The 24540-nt window shown below is 47.0% G+C and overlaps 1 protein-coding gene across 1 annotated transcript in view; it reads right to left on the reverse strand.

The window, feature by feature from the left end:
• STAB1 (stabilin 1) overlaps positions 1–24540 on the reverse strand; it is a 75248-nt gene that overhangs the window by 14495 nt on the left and 36213 nt on the right. Inside the window, 27 exon segments of the mRNA XM_056806274.1 lie at positions 640–786; positions 1038–1115; positions 1595–1642; positions 2203–2322; positions 2616–2690; positions 3045–3118; positions 10602–10727; positions 10979–11040; positions 11176–11221; positions 11351–11446; positions 11871–12066; positions 12487–12570; positions 15411–15470; positions 15631–15759; positions 16033–16167; positions 16559–16666; positions 17720–17821; positions 17977–18054; positions 18399–18510; positions 19571–19701; positions 19927–19974; positions 20111–20209; positions 20832–20927; positions 21551–21709; positions 21967–22060; positions 22158–22344; positions 24247–24358. Of these exon segments, the coding sequence (XP_056662252.1) occupies positions 640–786; positions 1038–1115; positions 1595–1642; positions 2203–2322; positions 2616–2690; positions 3045–3118; positions 10602–10727; positions 10979–11040; positions 11176–11221; positions 11351–11446; positions 11871–12066; positions 12487–12570; positions 15411–15470; positions 15631–15759; positions 16033–16167; positions 16559–16666; positions 17720–17821; positions 17977–18054; positions 18399–18510; positions 19571–19701; positions 19927–19974; positions 20111–20209; positions 20832–20927; positions 21551–21709; positions 21967–22060; positions 22158–22344; positions 24247–24358 (2802 nt within the window).

Here is a 24540-nt window from a genome sequence, read left to right on the forward strand (position 1 = left end):
TTATTTAAGTTTAGTAAGCATGAATATTTTATTTATATGTAATATAATAAATTATATATTATATATAATGTATTATATATACTATATATCATATATATAATATAATAAATTATTAAGTACAAATATTTTATTTATAGGTAATAATAAAATTATTCATTTATCAAGCATAAATATTTTATTTATATATAGAATATATAATAATAAAATTATTTAAGATTATTAAGCATAAACATTTTATTTATATATAATATAATAAATTTATTATTTTAAGTTTATTAAGCATATTTTATATATATAATATAATAAAATTATTTGTTTATTAAGCATAAATATTTTATTTATATATAGAATGTATAATAATAAAATTATTATTTAAGTTTATTAAGCATAAAATAAGATTAGAAAGAAAACTAATTATATATCTATAAATATAATTTCTGGGCCCCAAGTTAACTTAACCCCTTTATCCTACTGATGGAGAAACTGAGGCCCAAAAAGGCTTTTTTTTTAAGGTCATACACCCAGTCAGTGGCTGAGTCGGTCCTCAAATCCAAGCCTCCCGACTTCCAGCCAATCTTTCCCTCCATCACCCAGAGGCTTCTCCCTCCTTCCAGGCTCCCCTCCCTGAGGCCCCCTCACCTCATTCTGGCTGAAATGGAGCTTGTGGCCGGACAGGGTGGTCACATATCCTGCTTCCAGCAGGTCCTGGGTCAGCAGGCGCCCACACCCCACCGTGTGGTATCGGAACAGGAGCTGCCGGTGGGTGTTGAGCATGGAGAGCTCTCTCTGGGAGCGGGGACAATGATTAGGTCTGGGCCCATCCACCCTTGAGACAGACGTCCAGCCATTCCCCTTCCTTTGGTTTTTTCCTCCTCAAACTCCTTTCCACTCCCATCTCCCAAATCACCCCACCAAGGATGGTCTGGAGAGGAAAATGGGAAGAAGCGGAAGTTGGGGGAAGGCCTGAAGCCTTACCCAAGTTTCTGTCCCCCCCCAACTCAGCTCAACCCTGCCCAGTGGGGTCTCCTCTTAGTTACCCGGGTAAGGTTCTTCATCAAATCTTCACGAGGGACAAAGACTGTGAATGGCCCCTCTCCCTTCAATTCCTGATATTCCTGTGAAGAACAGATGCAAGACCCTGGGGGCCATGGACACCGGGGGTCATGAGAGAGGACAGGGAGACCTTTGGAGCACCATCACTGTGCACACCATGCATGATGCACCCTTAATTTATAAATGGGGAAACAGGCAGTCCAGAGGGGAGGAAGGGAGTCCATTGCAAAGAGGGACTAGAACCCAAGTCTCCTAACTCCCAGCCCAAGTCCTATTAAGCTCAAGGAGTCAGCCACCCCCTTGGCCTGAATTCAAGGAGACAGACCATTTTTGGGGGGAAAGCCAAGGTCCCACCTCCAGGAAGCCTTCTGTGGAAGGGGGACAGAGGGAGGAGACAAATACCCTTTGTCTTCAAGCTGCCCCAGATCTGAGGAGGAGATGTGGCCCTAACTATGGGAAGGGATCCCAGCCCTGGCAGGGAAAGAGGATAGCTTAGGTTAGGCCCTGTCCATCCATCATGGAAGATCTCATCCGCTCTTACCATCAGGTAGTGGCTGAAAAATGCCGCATCCTTGTCCCGGAGGAGCTCCTGGTGAAGCAGTGAGAGCATGTGAGGAGAGAGAGAGCACACCACTGACTCTGGCTCATGCTTTGGGTGTCTATGGCCCCAAGAGCTTAGGTCTCTGCCTATATCCATGGTCCAAGGTCTGTCCTAAGCTCGGGACTGATGGTTTACTAGGGAAGATGTGGGGCTTAGACCGGTAGAAAGGAGGAAAGAGGAGGGGCACGGGATCAAAGACTGAGAGCTGGAAGGGACTTTATAGTCCATCAAGTCAGTCCAATGCTCTCATTTTACAAATAAGGAAACTGAGGTGGCTTTCCAGCTAGTTTCTGAGTCAGGTTTTGAACCTGGGTCCTCCTGATTTCAAGTCACTATGTCGACTAAATCTTGTTTCCTCTCCTGGATAGAATTTGAGAGATGGGGAAAGCAAGTTCTGGAATAGGGGTAGGCTTTTCAGAAAAACAGTGTCTCCAGGCTGGAACTGGGGCTTAGCAAAAGTAAGGAATCCCAGAGCTCTTTGACGTTGGGGTCCCCAGACCTCTCCCAGGCTCCGCCAGGGGGTCAGGGACCCTGACATGGGGCCTCACCAAGCCCATCCTGGTCCGGCAGGTAAAGCCATCACCAATGGTCAGAATGCCACAAGCGCAGGTCCGCTCTCCAGGTCCTGTATTGTTACATGTAGCATAGGGGCTACAGCCTCCATTGTCCTAGAGGGGAAACAGAGGGGAGTGACCCAGAAGGACCCCAAAGCTATTTTCCCCCTAACCTGAGGAAGCTGCAAATACAAGGTATGGAGATCAGCAAGGGAACAGTGTGCCCAGCTCCCACCATAATCCCTGGTTCTCCTCTCACAATATCAGGATGATTGGCGACCAGATGCTTGGACAGAGGCTACTGGGAATGAGGAGTGGGACATCTGGACCCTACCACCAACTCTGACCCCTTCCCAACCTCAGGCTCCTTGTTCTCTAGAGTAAGGCTGGAGATTGAGGGGACACACCTTTGTGCAGGGGTTGAAAGGCACACAGCTCTGGATTCCGTCTCCAGTGTAACCAGCTCCACAATTACAGGATACCTATATGGCCCACCCAACATAGTGGTAGTTAGCAGGCTTTTTGAGTTGAGGGTCCCAGGCCTTGAGAAACACACTGACCCTGCCCTTGGAGAGATTCTGATCCAAGGGGGAAGCACTGACCCTGCCCTTAGGGAGGTCCTAGTCTTAGGGGTATACAGCATCCCTGCTCTCAGAGAGAAACACTATCCTTGCCCTCAGGGAGATTCGGATGTAAAGAAAGTAGATTCCCCCCCACCCTAGCCCTGATCCCAAGATCTAGAAGGAAGATGGAGATCTAGGGTATTTGCAGGGGCAGGATGTGGGTGATTCCAACCGAGAGTCATCTTGAGTCTCACCATTCCTCAGGTCACTGACCTTGCTGGATCCTATGGGGACGCAATCAGCCTTGGCATGACAGCCACCATTCCAACTCAGGCAGCTGTTGATTTCTAAAAGGAGGAGAGCAAATCTAGTAAATCAAAGGGGGGAAAGGAAAACAGAAAGGGCAGAGGAGGGGCAAGATGGCCAGCATTCCCCACTATCTCCCACAGGGAGCTGTCCAGCCTCCAAGGATCTAGGGACCTGTCTTCACTCATCTCTAGTTTTTCTGTCCCCTTCAGTCTGTGTGTGTGACTTGCTCTCCCCCTAGGAGAGGAATCAGCTCAATATCCTATATAATTAGAAATCTGTTATCCTAAACTACATTTCCTGGGACCCCACTGACTTTCCATCCTTAAGTACTTCCTGTAGACAGGGGATAAATTCAGTAGGCATTCCTGCTCACTTTTTGGCTTCCTGTTGGCGAGCATAGTAGTGGTAAGTGAGGATTTTGAACAGGCTGATTAGCCATGGGCATGTGGTTTTTTTATTTGTTACCTTTTTATTCTTTTACTCCTAATGATCATTTAATAAATCTCTAAAAATATAATATTTAAATTATTGGTGATTAATTCTAATTTTCACAATTTGGTGACCAGAAGTTAGAGAAAATAATTCTCAATTTTTTAAGATAGCCTAGATAAAATTTTTTTAAGCCACGTTTCTCCTGCCATGGCTTTTCCCACTCCCAAACTCCAAGAGAACTCTGAACTCTCTTTGGAGCTGCTGCCTTACTTCTGCAGTCCCTACTTTTTACCAGTAGCCTACCGTATTGGCTCAGCTGTTTTAGTTTGAGGGACTTGATGGAGAAGGGATAAGCAGCTTTTCTCGCCCATCTGCCCAAGCCAGGGCTCCTTAATGCTACTTCTGGCATTACTGCTGCCAATTCAGTCTCCTGAGTTGTTCTAATCATCTGCTCCTGATCCCTTGATCCTCCTGGCTTCAGCTCTGGCTGATGTTTAGGGTCTGCTGGTAGCTGCCACTGTGTCTTTAGAACTCACAAACTGGGAGCCCTTGGAGCCACTCTCTGGGCAGCTGGTAAAAACTGGGATGTGTTTTCCTTAAGCAACAATTAACCTCCTAACTCCCTGTTCATGTGGCAGGGGAAACAAACTGCTCCCCAGCATTTTACCCAGGGGGAGGGGGAAGGGGAAGGAAGTTTACTCTTTCAAAAGTAAAATTGTAAGCATGGCACACTATGAAAGAGCAATACCCTGCCTATTTCAAAAAGCTTCCAGTTTTAGGATGTTTTTTCTTCCTACCATTCCTAGGTTCACTGATCCTTTCAATTATCTTGCCTGAGATTCAGGGGAGAAATTAATCTCCCTACAACCCCTTGCCATTTGGGCCTGTCCAGTTTCTAAGATACATCCAATTTGGGACTCCTCTACATCATGTTCAGCAAGGAATTCTCACTCACTATGGGAGATCCGAGGGAAGGAACTTTAAAGAGTCTGGATGTGAAATTTTTAAACCTTTTCAGACTCCATTATTTTAGGAAAGTCTCTTAACTTATTGTATTTTGCTGATTGTCTGCTTTAAGATTTAATTTTGTTGTTTTAAGTTCATATATTAATCTGATCAATACTATTCTATTCCACTGAATCATTTTAATCAGTGTTTTAACTAATAGATATATTGTTACCTTTCCCCTATAAATATATTGAACAAAATATCATTGTATAAGCCCATAAAAACAGCTTTTTCTTCCATTTTGTCTTTCTTAAATTGTCACATAGATGATGGATGGACTCCATCAACCTGGTTAACTACCTCTGGAAAATTTAATGAGCAAAATATCTCAAATTTATTTTAAGGGGTCTTCAGACATGATTTTTAGACTTTTTTTCAATAGCTCTGACTGATCATCTTGCCTGCCTTGTAGTTATTTGTAACAAGAGGTAAAGGGTCCATTTTAGTAGCTGAAGTGAAGTGCAATTATATCCCCACCTCCACATTTGTAAAATGTAATGGATGAAACATAATAGTCTCATACCAAAAGAGCTGGGAAGTTGTTCTTAGGGTGTGGTACCCTTGGATGGCTCCCAAGAGGGAGCATCTCCCATTTGTAACTCTTCATCTTACTCTACCCTTCCACCAGAATGATCTAGATTCTTGATGACTTTTTAGACCCAACATCAACAGTACAAAGGTTTAGTTTTTTCTAGACTCCTCTGCCACACTTTTGTAATGATGGCAATAATAGATTTTTAAAAATGTCAGCCAAGGTTAAAAGACTGCTATACCTGAAAAATTTGTGACAAGTATCCATTAGCTTCTAAGGTTTGTTTTTTAAATGTCATACAGCAGACTCATGTGAATCCTAATGATAGTGGGTTTTGTTTGCTATTGTCATTAAATGGGCTATTATAATTTGGGGGATTTTGATACTTCTTGAATGTGCAATACCTGTTGTATTACTGTTTTATTCTGAAAACCATTTGCACTCACACAGTGGTTCATGGCCAAGTTAGAAGGAGGAAATGGATCTCATTTTTGGGTGAGAAACCTTTATATTCTACCTTTTCTTAGCTGACACAGTGTGTCATTGATTGTAAGCTATATATTTTTTTATTTTTTAAATTTTTTATTATTGTTTTTTCCTTGCACATGCAATATAGTATTTGAGTTTTTTTCTTCTCTCCTTTTTTGTATTTGAAGCACATGTCAACAGTATTGAGATTTTTCTTTAAATTTTTTGATCTTGCAGCAATACAAATTTAAAATATATCTACCCTAATGAAATGTATACCCCAAAAAGCTTTAGAATAGAAAAATGATGCTATTGATTGTTTAAAAAAATTATGGGGGACTTCCGGTCAAGATAGCGGCTTAGAGAAAGCTAAAGTTCAGATCTCCGGAAACCCTTCCCTACCGATCTCAAACTATATGCTCCTAGGGCACCGAAATTCAAAACAATCAACAGAATAGACCCTGGGAATCCTCCTCCTGGACCTGGACCTGGATCAAAAGGTACGGCCCCCCCTCAAAAGTCAGAACCCGAGACCACTCGGACCTAAGGGGTAGGCAGAAGGAAGGTCCTAGGACCCATCCCCCCCAACCCGGAGCGCCAAGTCCAAGGCTACAGAGGGAAACTTCGAGCCGAGATTGTAACCCCCTGGCCGGATCCTTCCATCTGAGTCCCAGTGAAAGTCACTGCCCTCGGAGCTCTGGGAAGCCGCGGCCCCTCCCCCCTCAGAGAGCAGGGTCGTTGGAAATAACAGTAACCCTCAGGGCCGGCAAGACAGCCTCACAGCCAGCTATTCTGAAGGCAACTTCCGGAAAGCAACCCGACCCAGTCGAGGGGGCACCCAGACAGCAGGGAAACAGAGAGAGCCGGGGGAGAGTGTAACCCCCTGGCCGGATCCTTCTATACGAGTCTCAGTGAAAGTCACTGCCCTTGGAGCTCCGGGAAGCCGCGGCCCCTCCCCCCTCAGAGAGTCTCTGCGTCTTAATAGACGCAGAAAAAGCATTTGATAAAATACAACACCCATTCCTATTAAAAACACTAGAAAGCATAGGAATTGAAGGGTCATTCCTAAAAATAATAAACAGTATATATCTAAAACCATCAGCTAATATCATCTGCAATGGGGATAAACTAGACGCATTCCCAATAAGATCAGGAGTGAAACAAGGATGCCCATTATCACCTCTACTATTTGACATTGTACTAGAAACACTAGCAGTAGCAATTAGAGAAGAAAAAGAAATTGAAGGCATCAAAATAGGCAAGGAGGAGACCAAGTTATCACTCTTTGCAGATGACATGATGGTCTACTTAAAGAATCCTAGAGATTCAACCAAAAAGCTAATTGAAATAATCAACAATTTTAGCAAAGTTGCAGGATACAAAATAAACCCACATAAGTCATCAGCATTTCTATATAATTCCAACACAGCTCAGCAGCAAGAACTAGAAAGAGAAATCCCATTCAAAATCACCTTAGACAAAGTAAAATACCTAGGAATCTACCTCCCGAGACAAACACAGGAACTATATGAACACAACTACAAAACACTCTCCACACAACTAAAGCTAGACTTGAGCAATTGGAAAAACATTAACTGCTCATGGATAGGATGAGCCAATATAATAAAAATGACCATCCTACCCAAACTTATTTATCTATTTAGTGCCATACCCATTGAACTACCAAAATACTTCTTCACTGATTTAGAAAAAACCATAACAAAGTTCATTTGGAAGAATAAAAGATCAAGGATATCCAGGGAAATAATGAAAAAAAAAACACATATGATGGGGGCCTTGCAGTCCCTGACCTTAAACTATATTACAAAGAAGCAGTCATCAAAACAATTTGGTACTGGCTAAGAAACAGAAAGGAAGATCAGTGGAATAGACTTGGGGCAAGTGACCTCAGCAAGACAGTATATGATAAACCCAAAGATCCCAGCTTTTGGGACAAAAATCCACTATTCGATAAAAACTGCTGGGAAAATTGGAAGACAGTGTGGGAGAGATTAAGAATAGATCAACACCTCACACCCTACATGAAGATAAATTCAAAATGGGTGAGTGACTTAAACATAAAGAAGGAAACCATAAGTAAATTGGGTAAACACAGAATAGTATACCTGTCAGACCTTTGGGAGGGGAAAGACTTTAAAACCAAGCAAGACATAGAAAGAATCACAAAATGTAAAATAAATAATTTTGACTACATCAAATTAAAAAGCTTTTGTACAAACAAAACCAATGTAACTAAAATCAGAAGGGAAACAACAAACTGGGAAAAAATCTTCAGAGAAACCTCTGACAAAGGTTTACTCACTCAAATTTATAAAGAGCTAAATCAACTGTACAAAAAATCAAGCCATTCTCCAATGGATAAATGGGCAAGGGACATGGATAGGCAGTTCTCAGATAAATAAATCAAAACTATTAATAAGCACATGAAGACGTGTTCTAAATCTCTTATAATCAGAGAGATGCAAATAAAAACAACTCTGAGGTATCACCTCACACCAAGCAGATTGGCTAACATGATAGCAAAGGAAAGTAATGAATGCTGGAGGGGATGTGGCAATGTAGGGACATTAATTCATTGCTGGTGGAGTTGTGAACTGATTCAACCATTCTGGAGGGCAATTTGGAACTATGCCCAAAGGGTGACAAAAGAATATCTACCCTTTGATCCAGCCATAGCACTGCTGGGTCTGTACCCCAAAGAGATAATGGACAAAAAGACTTGTACAAAAATATTCATAGCTGCGCTCTTTGTGGTGGCCAAAAACTGGAAAACAAGGGGATGCCCATCAATTGGGGAATGGCTGAGCAAATTGTGGTATATGTTGGTGATGGAATAATATTGTGCTCAAAGGAATAATGAACTGGAGGAATTCCATGGAGACTGGAACAACCTCCAGGAAGTGATGCAGAGCGAGAGGAGCAGAACCAGGAGAACATTGTACACAGAAACTAATACACTGTGGTATAATCGAACATAATGGACTTCTCAATTAGTGGCGATGTAATGTCCCTGAACAATCTGCAGGGATCTAGGAGAAAAAAACACCATTCATAAGCAGAGGATAAACTGTGGGAATAGAAACACCGAGGAAAAGCAACTGCCTGAATAAAGCGGTTGAGGGGACATAACAGAGGATTCAAATCAAGAAAACATGTAATGCCCAGTGGATTTACGCGTCAGCTATGGGGGGTTGGGGGGAAGGAAAAGAAAATGATCTATGTCTTTAATGAATAATGCTTGGAAATGATCAAATAAAATATTTTTTAAAAAAATTATGGGACTTTACTTAATGATTTTGTCTGATTCCAGGAGAAGGGAATACAAAAAGTCATTGCGCAGTACCAAAGAAGCACAAAGCTAAACTGCATAGTGCCTAATGTAAAAAATGGACTCGAATACAGGACTACAATCCCCACAAGCCTTTGCTCCACTTCCCCAAAATGCTTTGTAATCTCACAGGAATTCTGAGGTGGGCCCAGATTGAGGAAGGATTTAAGCTGGTGGCAAAGGTTTTGGGGCCTCTTTTCTTTTTTTTTTTTGGACTTCTGTTTTGGAGCAGAGGCGTCTCTTCCATGATGTGAGGTTATTTTGTCTAGGCCTCTGGCCTAGGCACATGTTTCTTACTTGTATATTCTTTAATCCTTAATCCTTAATAAACCTTTAAAAATATAATACTCCTTGCAGAGAGAAACTAATTTCAGATGCCTCAGTCTCCCCATATTCCTAAATTTTAACTGTTACACTATTGAGCACAAGGTCAAAGAGACCAACCAATCCCAGTGGGATTGATGAAATTTTGAGCCAATACAAGAGCATTTGAACTTGTTTGGGGTTCAAGGTTGTGGCTGTTTTGACATATATCAAAGGCACGTCTTCCTTGTCCCACATTCTACCAAGTATCTCAAATTTGGCTCCTACCTGGTTCCCAGAAATCTAGTCCTTTTTCTGCCTTTCATAGTGTGGCAAACTTTCTATAGTCCTGGCTACTGATTGGGTAAGTGCATAATTGCTTAAATCATTTTAATTGGGCCTGATTCAAGGACCTGCTATAGGTTTGTTTTTCTTTTAACTTAGAATTCTTACACATAAGACTTTGATACCTTATATTTAATCCAGAAGTTATTTTTTCTCTTTTATTTGGATTTTTTTATGTTTTTTATTTCTCTTGCCAATTGATTCATATTTCTCATAACTCAGCCTTGCATCCCTAAATGCTCCCTGTGTTTTTCAACATCCTTTGCAGGGGGGAATGTATTATTATTCTAAAATGTAAAGTTTAAATTCTTTTTGAGAGTAATTTTAGGATAAGAAACATGATACCTCTCCAAATCCAGAAAGTGAATTGTTTGGAGAAGGCATCATGAAGATGCCTGCACAGACCACACACTGCACCTGAAGATCCATAGTGAACTTTGGGATGTCATGATTTGAACTGTGTGGGGTTGAATGCACTTGTTTTGTATGTACACTCTTAAGCCAAAGGGGACTGCCCCCTAACTGGCTTTTTGTCAATGCGCCTAGCAATCGTGGGTTTTTTCTTTTCCCTTTTATCCCCAAATTATTGTGATTTAAAAGTTGGTTATGTTTACAAGATCCATTGGAGAAACCAGTCTTCCATGGATCTCAAGGGGGGAATATATAATTGGAAATCTGTTACCCTAAAAATACTACATTTCCCAGGAGCCCACTGACTTCCTGTCATTACACATTTCCTGTAGATGGGATAAATTCAGTGGGCGTTCCTGTTCTGCTCTCTTTGCCTTCCTGTCCTGAGCATGGTGGTGGTAAGCTTGGGGGTTTTAACAGGCTGATTAGCCATGGGCACATGGTTTTATTTTGTATCCCTTTTATTCCTTAATTTCTAATAATCTTTAATAAATCTCTTAAAATATAATATTTTTATTGTTTGAGATTAATTTCAATTTTTATACTCCTTGAATGCCCCATCTCCACTTCTGGGGTCTCCTACCTACCTCTCACACCAGGAAGTCCCTTCTTGTGTCTAACCTCAATCCCTTTCTGCTTCAGTCTTAGCCCATTTCTTGCCTAGGCTTCTCACCCAAACAAATTTCTCCATCCCCAGCATAGCCTTCCTTGCAGGTACATGTCCTCTGTCCAGGGGCCACCTTGGTGCAGTTAGCATGAAGGGAGCAGCCACCATGATCCTGGACACAAGGGTCCACTTCTGTAGAAGCACAGGAAGGGGCAAGAGAAATTAGGAGGGGGGACAGGGAGAGTGATCAGGAAGGGAGAGAAAAGGAGGAACTGGGGATAGGTCAGTTTGAGGCTGGGATTTCTTTTAAGCCAGAAATGGGGTTCTTTAGGCCAGCCTGGGGTAGGTCTGAAAGAACTGGGGAAAGGGGAAGGGAAGACTGTCTCATAGGCTAAGGAATATCTAGGGCTCAGGGAATGCTGCTTTGGGGGTATCCTGAGGACCTGAGCAGTTGGTGCCATTGCCAGAATATCCAGCAGAACAGACACAGGAGGCGTTGATGCAGCTGGAAGGAAGAAGGTACAGCCTCAGCCCTGAGACCCCGTCTCAGGATCAGAGAAGATCTCCAGAGTGGGATCCAGGGCTCCCCCATCCAGTCCTGCTGCCAACCCCAAAGCCTCACTCATCAGATATCACTCACTTGGCAAAGGGGTCGCATTTTTCTGGACATGATGAAGCGGTGATTTCTAGGAAGAAATTGGGGGAATGTTCTATGTCATCTCAGCATGGGGGAAGCAGCCCAAGATGGAGCTAGGGGAGGCTTCCTCCCCATGACCCCAGTCATCTAGGACCACAGTGGACTACCTTACACTTACCTTGGTCACAGTGGGGGCCTTTCCAGCCTACATTGCAGCTGCAGGTCCCATTCCCAAGCAGCCCATCCTGGCATATTCCATGCCCACAGTTACAGACTAGGGGAGGAAGGAAGGAGAGTAGTCTGGTGGTCACCAACATTCCTAGACAAATGAAGGCTCCCCTTCCTCTTGCCTAGTCCTTTTAGCATCAAGGCACAAATCCTTTCAACTTCACCTCCCCCCATCCCCATCCTCACTTCCCTCTCTCCCACCCTTGCCAAGAATCTTCCTCTCAATCAGCTGAGGAATGGGAAAGCTAAGATCAAAGCGAAGAATACCTCATCATTCAAACTCTTTGGGGACAGAGTGGGAGCCCTGTAGGCCTGCCCCAATTTCCTGCACAAGTGAGAAAAAGGAAGTCCCGGGGTGTGATTTAGACCTCACTCACACACGCGCATCCACCCAATGTGGTCCCAGTGGGAGTCTTCCTCCCAGGAAGGGGAGGATTCTTACTCACCCCAGCCCCTCTGTTGGCCCTTACCTCCAGCACAGTTAAGCCCATAGCGCCCTAGCTCACACCCCTCGCAGGCAGTGCCATGGAAGCCTTCGTGGCAGCGACATTCTCCATTCCCCAGGCGGCCATCCTGACACTGCCCATGGCCTGAGCAGTTACTGCCTGCGCCCCCAGGGCAGGGGTCACAAAGGGTTCCGAAGTAGCCAGGACAGCAGTCGGGCATCTGGGGGCAAATGGGGGTCGGTACACTATAACTGGATGGTAAGCTCAAGGTGGCACTTGTCAAGTCCATCCACTTCATGCAGGACAGGGAATTAAGATCCAGAAAGGGAACGTGGACTGGTCCCAAGTTGCGCAGAGAGTTAGTTAAAAAAAAAAACAATAGCAAAGGCTTGTCAGGAAGCCCTGGTCTTTTGACTCTCAACCCAGGGCTTATGATGGGGGTTCCAAGCCCCTGTCTTTAGCCATTCCTTAGCTTTCCGCAGTGACAAGTCTGCCTTCTAGATACTATCTTTGTAATCCCAGGCCCGATCTGGGCTCTTCCCGTGGGTCCTCTATCTCTTATTCTACTTCCCAAGGCTGGCTGCAGCCACTGCCCTCTCTCCTCTTGGATTACAGCATTAAGGGAGGCCCTGGAACAAACCTCTTTTTTCTTGATGCATGTGTAGTAGCAGCCTATGGTTCGGATTCCATTAGATATGTAGAAACAGCTCTCTGGTGGGGCATTCTAGAAATACCAAAGTGGGAGGTAAGGTATTCAGTCAGAGGATGCTAGGAGGGGAACTTGGACATAAACAGAAAGAGAAAGAGACAAATTGTAGGATATATCAAGCTAGAGATGCAGAGAGAGAGAGAGAGAACCAGAGACAAGAGAGAAAGAGAGAGATACACAGAGATAAAGAGAGAAAAAGAAAGAGAGGGAGAGAGACCAAAAATAACAACAAATCAAGATAGAGAGAAAAAGCAATACACCCAGAAAGAAAATCTACAGACAGAAATAATGACAGAGATGAACAGAAACAGTGATAAACTGAGAGAAATGTACTAAAACAGAAAGACTGGGGTAAATTGAGACAAATAGGAAAAGATATATAGGGATCAAGAAAAAGAGAAATTAGGACAGAGTTAAAGTGAGACAAGAGAATCCTTTCTTCACCTGTTAAATGACTAGATCGTCTTTAAAAAAATCAAACAACCCTTACCTTCTGTCTAAGAATTAAAACTACATATTGGTTCTAAGGCAAAAGAGTGGTAAAGGCTAGTCAATGGGGATTAAATGACTTGCCCAAGGTCACTCAGCTAGGAAGTGTCCAAGGCCAGCTTTGAACCCAGGAGCTCTTGTCTTCAGGGTTGGCTTAATATCCACTGAGCCACTTAGTGGTCCATAGATCATCTTTAAAGTCCCTTCCTGCTTTAAATCTTATGAACAAAACAAAAGAGAAAGTTACCAGAGAGAGGCAGATATCACAGGAAACAGCACTAATCCTTGAATTAGAAGCATTTATGAACCAAAAAGCTATTGATCTGAGCATGCCCTTTGACCTAGCAATACTACTCCTAGGTCTATACCCCCAAAGAGATTTTTTAAAAAAGAGGAAAAGGATATATATGTGCAAAAAATATTTATAGCAGCCCTTTTTATGTTGGGAATGAATTGGAAACAGAGGGAATGCCTATCAATTGGAGAAAGGATGAACAAGTTATAGAACATGAATGTGATAGAATACTATTGTGCTGTAAGAAATACTGATAGGAATGTTTCAGAGGAACCTGGGAAGAACTGTATGAACTGATGCAAAGGGAAGTGAGCAGAACTAGAACATTGTACACAGTCAAATCAACATTGTAAGGATAATTAATTGTACAATGACCCATCACAGTTCCAAAGGACTCAGAGAAAGAACTGAGGAACTCAGTGCAGACTGAACCATATTTTTTTGTTTTTTTTCTTGTTTTTCTAGCTAACATGAAAATTCATTTTGCATGACTTCATATTTGTAATTAAAAACAAAAAAACTTCTGGCCTGCTTGATGAGGTGAAGGACTGGACAGAATTTGAAACTAAAAATAAAATAAAATTGAAGGAAAAAAAGATCTGAGTTCACATCCTGCCTCAGATACTTCTGTGCTATATGACCCTCGGTGCATCATTTCTCTTCTCTTAGACCCAATTTTCTAATTCCTTAAATAGGGATAATAATATCGAATTCCCAGAGTTGTGAAGATCAAATTAAATCATGTATGCAAAGGGCTTTGGGAACCTTAAAGCACCATGTAAATATGAATTGTTGTTATTATTGTAAAGACAGGAAGATGCAGAGGAAGAGACAGAAAAGGATGGAGAGTTCCGCTTCTCTGGACACTTGTCCAGAATTCTTGTTCCTTTCACTTCAGTGTCAGAACTCGTTGGATTTGCTGTTCTTTGGCACCATCAAGGAGCCCAGATGAGGAAACCTCTCACAAGCTTGACTTTCTTCTAGGTTTGAGAGACCCAAAGAGCAGAATTGAGGAACTTTGCCTAATGTTCTCTGGCTTAAGGGAGCAGCTCACCATGGAAATAACTTCACTGGGCTCTCTCCCTACACTCCCCCCTCACAACAGGGTTATCACCCCATGGACCCTGACAGGGAGGAGCAGCCAAGTGGTTGGCTCTTCCACCTCCGCTTTGGGCAATCTTGCCAGAACTGACAGACACAGGAAAGGCTGGGATGCTCGAGCCAGGCCAGGGAGTGAAAAGGAAGAGAGGAGGGCTACAGCTGTCATTCTAGGTTCCTGCCTTCGAGCAACTGGGTCAGCAGCCAGGGCCTCCCTCCCTCCCTCACGGCTGTCTCTCTCCACCCTTACATTTCCAGCTCCCTACTCGAACCCGGAACCCTTGGGAGCTATGGGTGACAGAGACAAGACCAGACTGGAGCTCTAGGCTCCCAGGGGCCAGACTGACCTCATTCAGGAGTCCCAGGACAAGGACATGGTGTTCCCAGGAACTTCCGTGAATGAGAAATTATGCATTTGCCTGGAAGTCCTGGTGTTGGGGGATTCAGTGTGTACCTGAGGCCCTCTGCTTCCCAGCTTTCTAAGCACGGCCTCCGAGACCCTAGCTATGAGGCAGTCGAGAAGCCTGGGCTTTGGGTTCAAGTTCAGTCTCCTCTAACCCAGAAGGACTGCTTCTTGAGGGCCACCCTTTTGCTTTGGCCTTTCTTTATTATCCCTGGCTCTTAGCAGAGAGCTTGGGACAGTCAACTGAATAAGTGCTTTGGAAGTCTGACCTCCGCCTCCCCCCAATATCTATCTAGTAATGGGCTGGACACAGCAAGGAGAGACAGAGATAGAGACAGACTGACAGACAGACAGACAGACAGAGTCAGAGAATGACAGAGACAGACAAGACAAAGAGAGACTCAGAAAGACAGACAGAGACAGACAAGAGACAGCGCATCGGGGACAGAAACAGAGACATGGAGGGAGAGAAGCCGCTGAGACCAACACGTCAGACAGACAAGCTTACAGCCCAGAAGGGAGAACTGAGGCAGTGAGGAGGCCCCCTTCCTTCCCGTCCCCATCAATCACCTGCATCTTCTTGTAGCCGGAAGGGCAGCGGTATTTTCGCTCACAGCTGCTACATTTCTTCTGTAGGTCCCACAGGAGGCAGGATGGGAGATACAGGGGTCAGAGAGAGCGTCCATCGCTAACGCACCCAGGCTAGAAGGAGCTTGGGCAGACCTGCAGCACCACCCTCTCTCCAGGTGTGGGTGAGTCCCTCGACCCCTCCTCGAACCCCAGTCCTCACCCTGACCCCTTCTATGTGCGAGCGGAGACAAATGTTGGGCCTTTGAGTCAGGACCTCGCCCAACTGGAGCACGACACCCCCTTGGGGCTGCAGCGTGGGGCCCACTACCGGGACGCGGTTCACGAGGGGCTGTGGGAGACAGAAATCGGGAGAGAAAGGGAGGGTCTGCAGCCTGGCTCCCAACGGGCCCCTCTCCACCTCCAACTCCATTCCAGCCAGGTCTGGTCGGGATCCCGGGATGGGAAGGAGGCGGGGCTAATTGGGGCGGGGTTCCGCTTCTAAGCACGTGCCCGGGATCTTGGGCTTCTCGGACGGCCTGGGAGAGGGGGAAGGGTAGGGGCCTCTAGGGGTGGAGGTGGGGCGTGGTGGGCGGAGCTCTGCCAGAAGGCGAGTTGCACTCACCTGGCTCCCCTGGCCACTCGAGAAGACGAGTTCATAGGAGGTCCCCAGGAGGGAATTCCGGTGCATCCCGGGTCGCATAGCCTCCGGGGTGAGAGCCTCGCCTAGGAGCACGTGGCGCTTCACGGTTTCTAGGTCCTGGAGGGAGAGAGGGCAGGGCTCGCAGCAAAAGAGCCAGAGGGAGGCGGGGATGCCCCACGCTTCAGACCGCGGACCACCCGGGCAAGCGCACAGGTATGTCTCGCTAGTGCGCTCCTATTCAGAGACGCACAGAGAGGTCCCTGGCCCAACAACGACGGCTAATATTTCTGTAGCACTCTGTGGTGTCTCATTTGATCCTCACGACAAGCCTGTAAATAGTCTCCCTGTCTTACAGATGGAGACACTGAGACCCGTAGAGATTCCGCTGAACAACGCACAGGTAGAGTCACGTGCTTTTTGCCCCTCCCCCCGACATTTCTCTGGCAGTGGACGCCCCCCCCCCCCCCCCCCCCAGCACTTGGTCCTGAATTCAAGCTTGCTCACTCACCAGAGTACTCAGATTGGCTTTCAGGCAGTAATCCTCCACCGAGCTATTTGCAGGTACGAAGAGGGTGTAGGCAGTAGCGGCCTCAATCCGGGCCAGTAGTCCATATTGCTGGGAAGAAGGAGGCAGAGGCTGACCTCAGCGTGGCCCAGGGAGGAATGACCAGGCAAAGCCTTGCCTCGTTCTCCACCACAAACCCCCATATCTAATGATGGGCTTAGACGCCCAGACCTGCCGACTGGAGGAACATTAGATACTACCTGTGCCCATTGGACTGCTGGAAAAACTGGAGGCTCACAGAGGGGAAATACTTTGCCTTAGATCAAACATAGGGTCAATTACAGAACTGGACAGGAACCCAGGTGTCCTGACTCCCAAGCCTGTGTTCTGTCCACTATACCATGAAGCCTTGTCCATGGCTTTTAACCCTCTCTTCTTGCCCCCACTTCCACCAACATTCCTGGAATTATCTGGTCACTACATCCCCTAGACAGTGATGGTGAACCTTTTAGAGCCCGAGTACCCAAACTGCATCCTCCCATGTCATTGGAGCCATCCTCTTACCCAGATGGGGAGGGAGAAAGCACTCCCATTGGCTGCTGGACAGAGGGGCGGGTCATGGGAGAAATGTCCTCAGGCATGGTGGAGAGGGGGAGGGGAGCAGCCCTCTCTGGCACATGTGCTATAGGTTTGCCAACACCACCCTAGAGATCTGAGCTTACAGGCTTGGAGGCAAGGAAGAAGCTCCTTAAAGACAAAACCTCCTGGGCACTTATTTCTGAGGGCCAAAAGCATCATAGACAATGTGGACAAAGGATCATGGGCTTAGAGCTGAAAGGAATAGAAGTCACACACCCTTTCATTTTAAAGCAAAGCTTCTGATCCTTTTTTGTTTCATGGACCCATTTGGCAATCTGGCAAATGGTGTTTTAAAATGCATAATAAAATGCATAGAGTTACAAAGGAAATCATTTATACTGAAATACAATTTTACAATACTATTTTTTTTAAATTCATGAATCCCAAGTTAGAAATTCCTCCTTGAAAGCCAAGCCATGATTTAAGCCAAAGCCTTGACTCTAAATCCAGGACTCTTTCCCACGCTCACATAGGCCACCTTCATACCTTCCTTTCTCCTCCATGCTCACCCCCAGTATGACTCACCAGTAACAACTTTTTAAAGATGCTGAAGGAGGGGATGGCATCCAGCTGCTGTCTCAGGCTCAGCCGGGGAAGTGGGACATCCTTCCGAGATGGCAGCAGTACCTGGGGACCAAATAGCCTTAGCTGGCTTAGGAGTGACCGCTGGACAGGTGTAGGGACAGGAACTAGCTCAGGAATCAGAATGAGCTCTGTAGAGCTTGGCACACATAGTCTGTGCCCTCTTTGAGGGAGGCGCTGGCAGGGGTAGAGACACAGACCTTACTGAGGATGTGCAGGACCCCATTGGTGGCAAGGATGTCAGCTACCTCCATGCTCACATTTTGAATGGTGATTTTCTAGGAAAAGCCATTGAAGAAAACTCAGACAGAGAAACAGAGAGACAGACAGACAGACAGAAAACACACATAGGCATGCCTGTACATTAGCACCAGGGCCTGGGATCTCAGTTACATCCCATGGAATTCAGGGTTCCCATAGCGAGAGAATGGGGGCAGTGCCTGGGAGTGCTGGCCTTCATTTTTCCCTTCGACTTGAAAGCACTCTACCAGGCTCCTTGTGTGAGGCTCCCTGTAGGGTTCTGGCCTGTCTTAACCCTCTTTCCAGGCCCACCCTGCCTTTCCACCTCAGACTCCTGGGGAACTTACAAGTTATTAATCAGCCAAACTGGCCTGGGTCTTACCCCACTGCTGTTGCTGATCTCCCAACGTGTGGGTGGATTCAGGGTGACCACCTCCTGCCCTGAGAGGTCAGACAGCTGCCTAATGGTTAGAGCATCTGGGACAAAGTGGGACCTGGGGAAGGGGGGAAGACCAAAGGATTACAAGGGTGGGTGCTTCCTCAGTGATAGAGAAAGCACAAAGACAAAGACTAGGACAGGAAGAAACTGGGAAAGAAACAATTCTGAAAGGTTCTCGCTGCAAGCGTAGGCCCCCAAGGCAGGAGTCTGAGCACCTGTGACCTTCCATTTTCTTCTGGGAAAGGAAACAGGGTTGGGAGGAGGAGAGGGAATATAGAAGGGCCCCTTAGACACCTCTGGGAGATGAGTGCCCATTCAGGGCTCCAGACCTAATTGTCTGGTCAGTTGTTTTCAGTCATGTCCAAATCTTTGTGACCCCTTTGAAGTTTTCTTGACAAAGAAATCATATTGGTTTGCCATTTCTTTCTCCAGCTCATTTTATAGATGGAGAAACTGAGGCCAGCACAATAAAGTGACTTGCCACACAGCTAGTAAATTGGATTTGCGCTCAAGAAGAGGAATCTTCCTGAATCAAGGGCCCTCTACTCTATCACTGCATCACGTAGCTGTCCCAAGACCCAGTCACTACTTCCATATACTGGATTTGGAATGAGAAGACTTGGGTCCACACCTTCCTCTGACACCACTTGTATGATCTTTGGGAAGGTTCATCACCTCCGTTTCCCCATCTACAAAATGGATGACTTCTAAGGTCCCTTCCAACTCTAAGTCTATAGTGTGTAAAAATTAAATTAGTATCTAGTAACAAAATTATTATATTTTATGAGGTTTATTAAGGATTATTAGAAATCAAGGAATAGAGAAGATACAAAATAAAAACCATGTACCCATGGTTGATCAGCCCATTCAAAATCCCCCACGCTTAGCTTAGTTTACTTGCTGAATCATTGCAATGGCCTAGAGGAGAGGGAGGCATTACGGCCAGTTACATACTAATTGTGATCTCGGAGGAGACTCGGGTGAGATTATAGGGAATTCTGGGAAATACCAAGGACTTCCGGGGATTGAAGTCTGGGATTCAAATCTCCATTTTTACAAGTGCTATCTATGATCCATGGCTCTTTGACCAGGTGAGGAAATCCCTCCCCCCATACCTGAGCAGGTGAAGCAACTGCTGCTGCTGCAGCCAAAAGGCCTTGTCCTCAGGGCTCATGCTCTGGATGGCAGATTCCGAGGGCACCAAGGCCGTAAAGTTGCCCTTGGTGGGCAGGGCGAAGCCAGCTTTCTGGGGCCAGAGCACATGTGGAGGTCACCGGAGGGGTCAGGGCTGAGGCCACTTCCCAGCCTCCCCAGGACAGCCAGGGCAGACACTACATCTAGAAAAGCCCCCTGCGCTCCCAGGCTCTGGACAAGGCTGGCTCACAAGTCCCTGGGCCTGACCCAGGCTGTATTCTGGAGTTTACTGTAGGGGGCTAAACTGGGCTCAGGGGATGCCTTCGCCTCATCCTACCTTAATCCATTGATAGTACCCAGCAAAGTAGTTGTTCCTCTTTAGCTCCTAGAGAGAGGGCAGGGATGGTTTGTAGCTAGAGCAGATCGTGGTGGGGGGAGGGATGAGCAGCTTTGACCCTCCCTCCACCCAGCTCCAAGGTCCCTCCCCCCCAAGCTAACCTTGATAGGGAGGGCCCACTCACCTCCAAGACGGTCCCGTAGCAGGCGATGCCATCTCCACCATAGCCGTCCGGGCACACACAGACTGGCTGTCCTCCATCCCTTTGGGGCCGGCAGGTGGCCTGGGGACATGGAGAGCCATGATGAAGAGACACAGAGACTCACAGAGATGCCCAGAGCTGAAAGGGACCTTAAAGAGTCTCTGGTTCAAGAGTACCTATATCGGAAGCCAGAATCTTCCCTTCTGTGAAATCAGAGTAACTCACATTTCTATGCCACTTTAAGAATAGGTTTTCTCACTTTTATCTAGTGTAGCAACTGGTATAATGTCTTATTATTCCTATGATACAGATGAAAGAAATGGAGTCTCAGAAACAAAAAAGGATAAGAAGCCTTGCTTTAAATTGAAAGGGTCCTGGGTTCAAATCTGGCCTCAGACACGTCCCAGCTGTGTGACCCTGGGCAAGTCCCTTGACCCCCATTGCCTAGCCCTTACCACTCTTCTGCCTCGAAGCCAATACACAGTATTGATTGAAGAAGGAAGGTAAGAGTTTTTTTAAAAAAAGGCAAAGACGGAGGCAGACAGGATCCTACTCACAAGAGGGGCTTCACAGATCCAGAAGGAATGGACAAGTGCCCCAACCAAAGCCTTACCCTGCCCTGATCACCGAGCCTAGCCCCAGCCCTACCCAAGAGCCAGGGTGGCAGGGAAAGTCTTCCAGGCCTCAGGCCCGTTCTGCTCACCAGTACATGGCACCCGCCATTGGCCACCAGACAAGGGTTGATGCGGCTGCACTGGTAACCGTCCCCGGCAAAGCCTGGCTTGCAGGTACAGGAACTCTAGAAGGGCAGCAGTAATGGCCCATCAGGGTGGATCTCCTCTTCCTCCCTTCCTCCTCTCCCCAACACCCCAGACTTCTTAAAGGGATGAGGAAGCCTCTCTCTCCCTCCCCCCTTTTCTTATCCAAATCCTTCTCCTTCGCCCTTTGCTAGGAGGCTGCCTACATGGGTTACGGCCCAGTTCTTGGGGCTCAGCGAGGCCTTTTTTCCTGGCCTTTCCAGCTAGCTTTAGGGAGGTAGCTTCCTGCTGGAGGGAGAATGCAGGCTTGGAAGGGGGAAGCAGAGCCCCGCGTTCTGCCGCGGACTTGTGGGCACTGGCTGGGTCTCTTCCCTGCTTTGGGCTCCTGTTTCTTCTATAGAACGAGAGGGTTGGGCTCGCTCAGTTCTAAGAATCCTCCCAGCGCAGACGTCCTGTGTTCTAGGCTCTTTAGAACATGCCCTGTCCTAGTCCTTGATTTTCTCCCTGTATTCGTACAGTCCTGCTCTTGCAGGGATGGGCAGCGCGCAGGGGCCTGAGCCTCTGGACCTGCTGCAGATGGTGTGACTTCCCGGCCCTGGTCAGCCGGAGGCAGGGAAGACCTCAGGAGAGCATCTTTGAAGGGCTGTCATGGCCGCGTCCCTACCTGTCCGGGCCCGATATAATGGCACTGGGCCTCCGCGTGGCAGCCGCCCCGCGTCTCCAGCTCACATTCATTAATGGCGACACAGTCTTTGCCATCTCCTTTCCAGCCCTTGTTGCACACACACTGATGGGGCTCCGAGGGGCTCCTGACACACTGGGCCTATGAGAGCCGCAGTGAATCTTCTGAGTCACAGAAGGACCTCCACAGCCCTGCTGCAGCCCAGGGGCCTCGCCAGTCTGGGTTTGACCCGCGCACCTCCCCCTGGACAGGTCCAGCCGCTCTTGTCTGTACAGACATCCCTCCCCTCTTTGGGCAGCCCCCCCCCCCCCAGAGCCCTTGTGTCCCCCCAGCTCAGCAGGGAGAGGCTGGGGTTGCCCCTCCCCCACCCTGGAAGAGGGACTAGGAAGGACACTGACATTCTCGGAGCAACCGCCTCGGTCTGGTTGGTCACAGGGATGTCTGGTGCTACAGGAGAAGCCATCTCCCTGGAAGCCAGGTGGACAGACACACCTGAGGAGAGGGGGAGAACAGGAGAGTCAGGCTCTGCGAGCGGGAGATTGGAGGAGGACAGGACGTGGAATGGGCTCAGGGATGGGGCGGGCCTCACTTGGAACGTCCTTGAAGGGTGACACAGCGGGCGAGGGGGTGGCAGTACTGCGCCAGGCCCGCGGGGCTACAATCGGCCAAGGACTCATTGCAGAAGGGGCCGGTGAAGCCCTTGGTGCATGTGTCCTTTTGGCATATTCCCCCACTCCCCGGGCGGTTGTCACAGATACCATGGACACATCCACATTCTGGAAGGGAGAGAAAGGGAAGGAGGGCCATGAAAAAGAAACTCCCCCACCCCGAATTTGTCCCCTTCCCCAACTCCCCAGTACCGTCACCTCCAATGGATGGAGCGTCCCTACCCCTACCCGATACCCTTGGATAAATGGAGAGTCCAAGGCAAGTGGGAAGCAGGAAGCAGGGTAAGTGATGGGCCTCTGGGTGATGTCTGCTTCACCTGGTCCAGAGGTCTTCCTGTCTCTCTTCTCTCTCCCGTTCAAACAGGTGTGTGCAGATGTGTGTGTACATATGTCTATGTGTGAACCACACCTGCCCTTTGACTTCGTGGGCTGGAGATTTCCAGGCCCCCATTCCATCGTCATCTACCCCCCGGCACACACAGAGTTACGAAGTTGTGTCTGACTGAAATCCTCCTGCTTCAGCCTAAGCCAAAGAGTCCCAAGGCTCTGAACTGGAAGGGTCCTTAGTGGGAATCTGGGCCAACTTATAACTGACCAGAAGCCTTCTCCATAGCAGCCAGCCCTGACAAGTAGCCATCCAGTCTTTACTAAGAGACCTCCAGTGATGGGGATCTCACTCTTTCTCAAGGCATCTTAGGATATTTGGGGTTTTGGGAACCTTTACCTTCCATTTTAGAATTAATACGGTGTATTCTGGTTTTTTAAAAATTGGTTTTATTAAATGTTTCCCAATTAAATTTTTTTTAAACCCTTACCTTCCATCTTGGAGTCAATACTGTGTATTGGCTCCAAGGCAGAAGAGTGGTAAGGGCTAGGCAATGGGGGTCAAGTGACTTGCCCAGGGTCACACAGCTAGGAAGTGGCTGAGGTCAGATTTGAACCTAGGACCTCCCATCTCTAGGCTTGGCTCTCAATCCACTGAGCTACCCAGCTGCCCCCAATTAAATTTTTTAAAACACCTTCCAGCATTAATTCTAAAACAGAAGAGTAGCAAGGGCAAGAAATGGAGGTTAAGTGACTTGCCCAGGGTCCCACAGCTAGGAAGTGTCTAAGGCCAGATTTGAACCATGGCTAGGCCTGACTCTTAATCCACTGAGCTATTTACCTGCCCCCTTGGATAGTTCTAAGTAGTACTCAGTCTTTTTTACCTATCAAGCGAAAATCTGCCACTCTACTACCTCTACTGGTTGCTCCTCAGTCGTCCCTCTTAGCCAAGGCAGAAATCCGACCCCATGACAGCCCTTCCAATGTTTGAGGACAGTCATCATGTCTTTGCTAAACCTTCCCTTCTGCAGGCTAAACATCTCCAGCTTCTTTAAAGGATAAAAAGTGCTCATCATTTCCCATCGGGCTATTTTCCTGAACTTTATCATCTCCACAAACTCATCATTCTTGTAAGAGAAAAATCAACTTGGAAACTCTCCTCTCCTCAGCCACTCCCCACCCCAGCTCCCTGCCCCTACTCCTCCCTCTGGTTGGGGACAGAGGGAAGGAGACATGGGAGCTCCTCCCTGGTCCACTACCATTTAAGAAGAGCATATGGGGAACTCTCCTCATTTTCTATTTCATCATCTCTTTCTGCAAGATGAAATCAGCTCAGAAACTCCCGATCTCAAGGGGGTGGTTTCATCCTATCCCCTCCACGCCATTGTTTCTCCCATTAGATTCTGAGCTCTTTGAGGGCAGGGCCTGTATTATGTCCTTTTTTGTACCCTCATCTTACTAAATGCTGATTTATTGGTCCCCTGGCAGTGTTGCCCTCCCAGGAATACTCTAACTCATCGATATCCTTCCTAGAAGATGTTGCTTCAAACTAAGCCCAAGACTCTTGACTTTCCCTCTGAGCCCCTTGTTCTAGCGTTTCCTCTGGCCCAGACCCCGCTCCTGTGGGTGAGAAGGGATGGGCTCTGGGGTAGATCAGGCAGGGTTGTCTGGGCAGGGGATTCTGACCTTCCTCACACTGCTCTCCATGCCGGTTGGGATCTGCACAGACGTGGCAGGCGATGCCCTTGAAGGCTTTTTGGCATATACAGGCCCCGTTGCCCTGGATACCATCACTGCACTGAGAAAGAGATCCGGGCTCAGTCTGGAGCTGACCCCTCCCCACACACTGCCCTTCTCTCCCCAGAGTGTCTCCGACCTGTTCCTTCCCTTCCAGTCCAACCCTTCATCCTCCAGGCCTGTTCCCTTCCCATCCCAAGAGGGCTCTCTGGGGTCAGACAGTGAAGCTGCCATGCCAGCTGT

This window comes from Monodelphis domestica, chromosome 7 (genome assembly GCF_027887165.1).
Source record: "Monodelphis domestica isolate mMonDom1 chromosome 7, mMonDom1.pri, whole genome shotgun sequence".
In the NCBI taxonomy this organism is placed as follows: Eukaryota; Metazoa; Chordata; class Mammalia; order Didelphimorphia; family Didelphidae; genus Monodelphis; species Monodelphis domestica.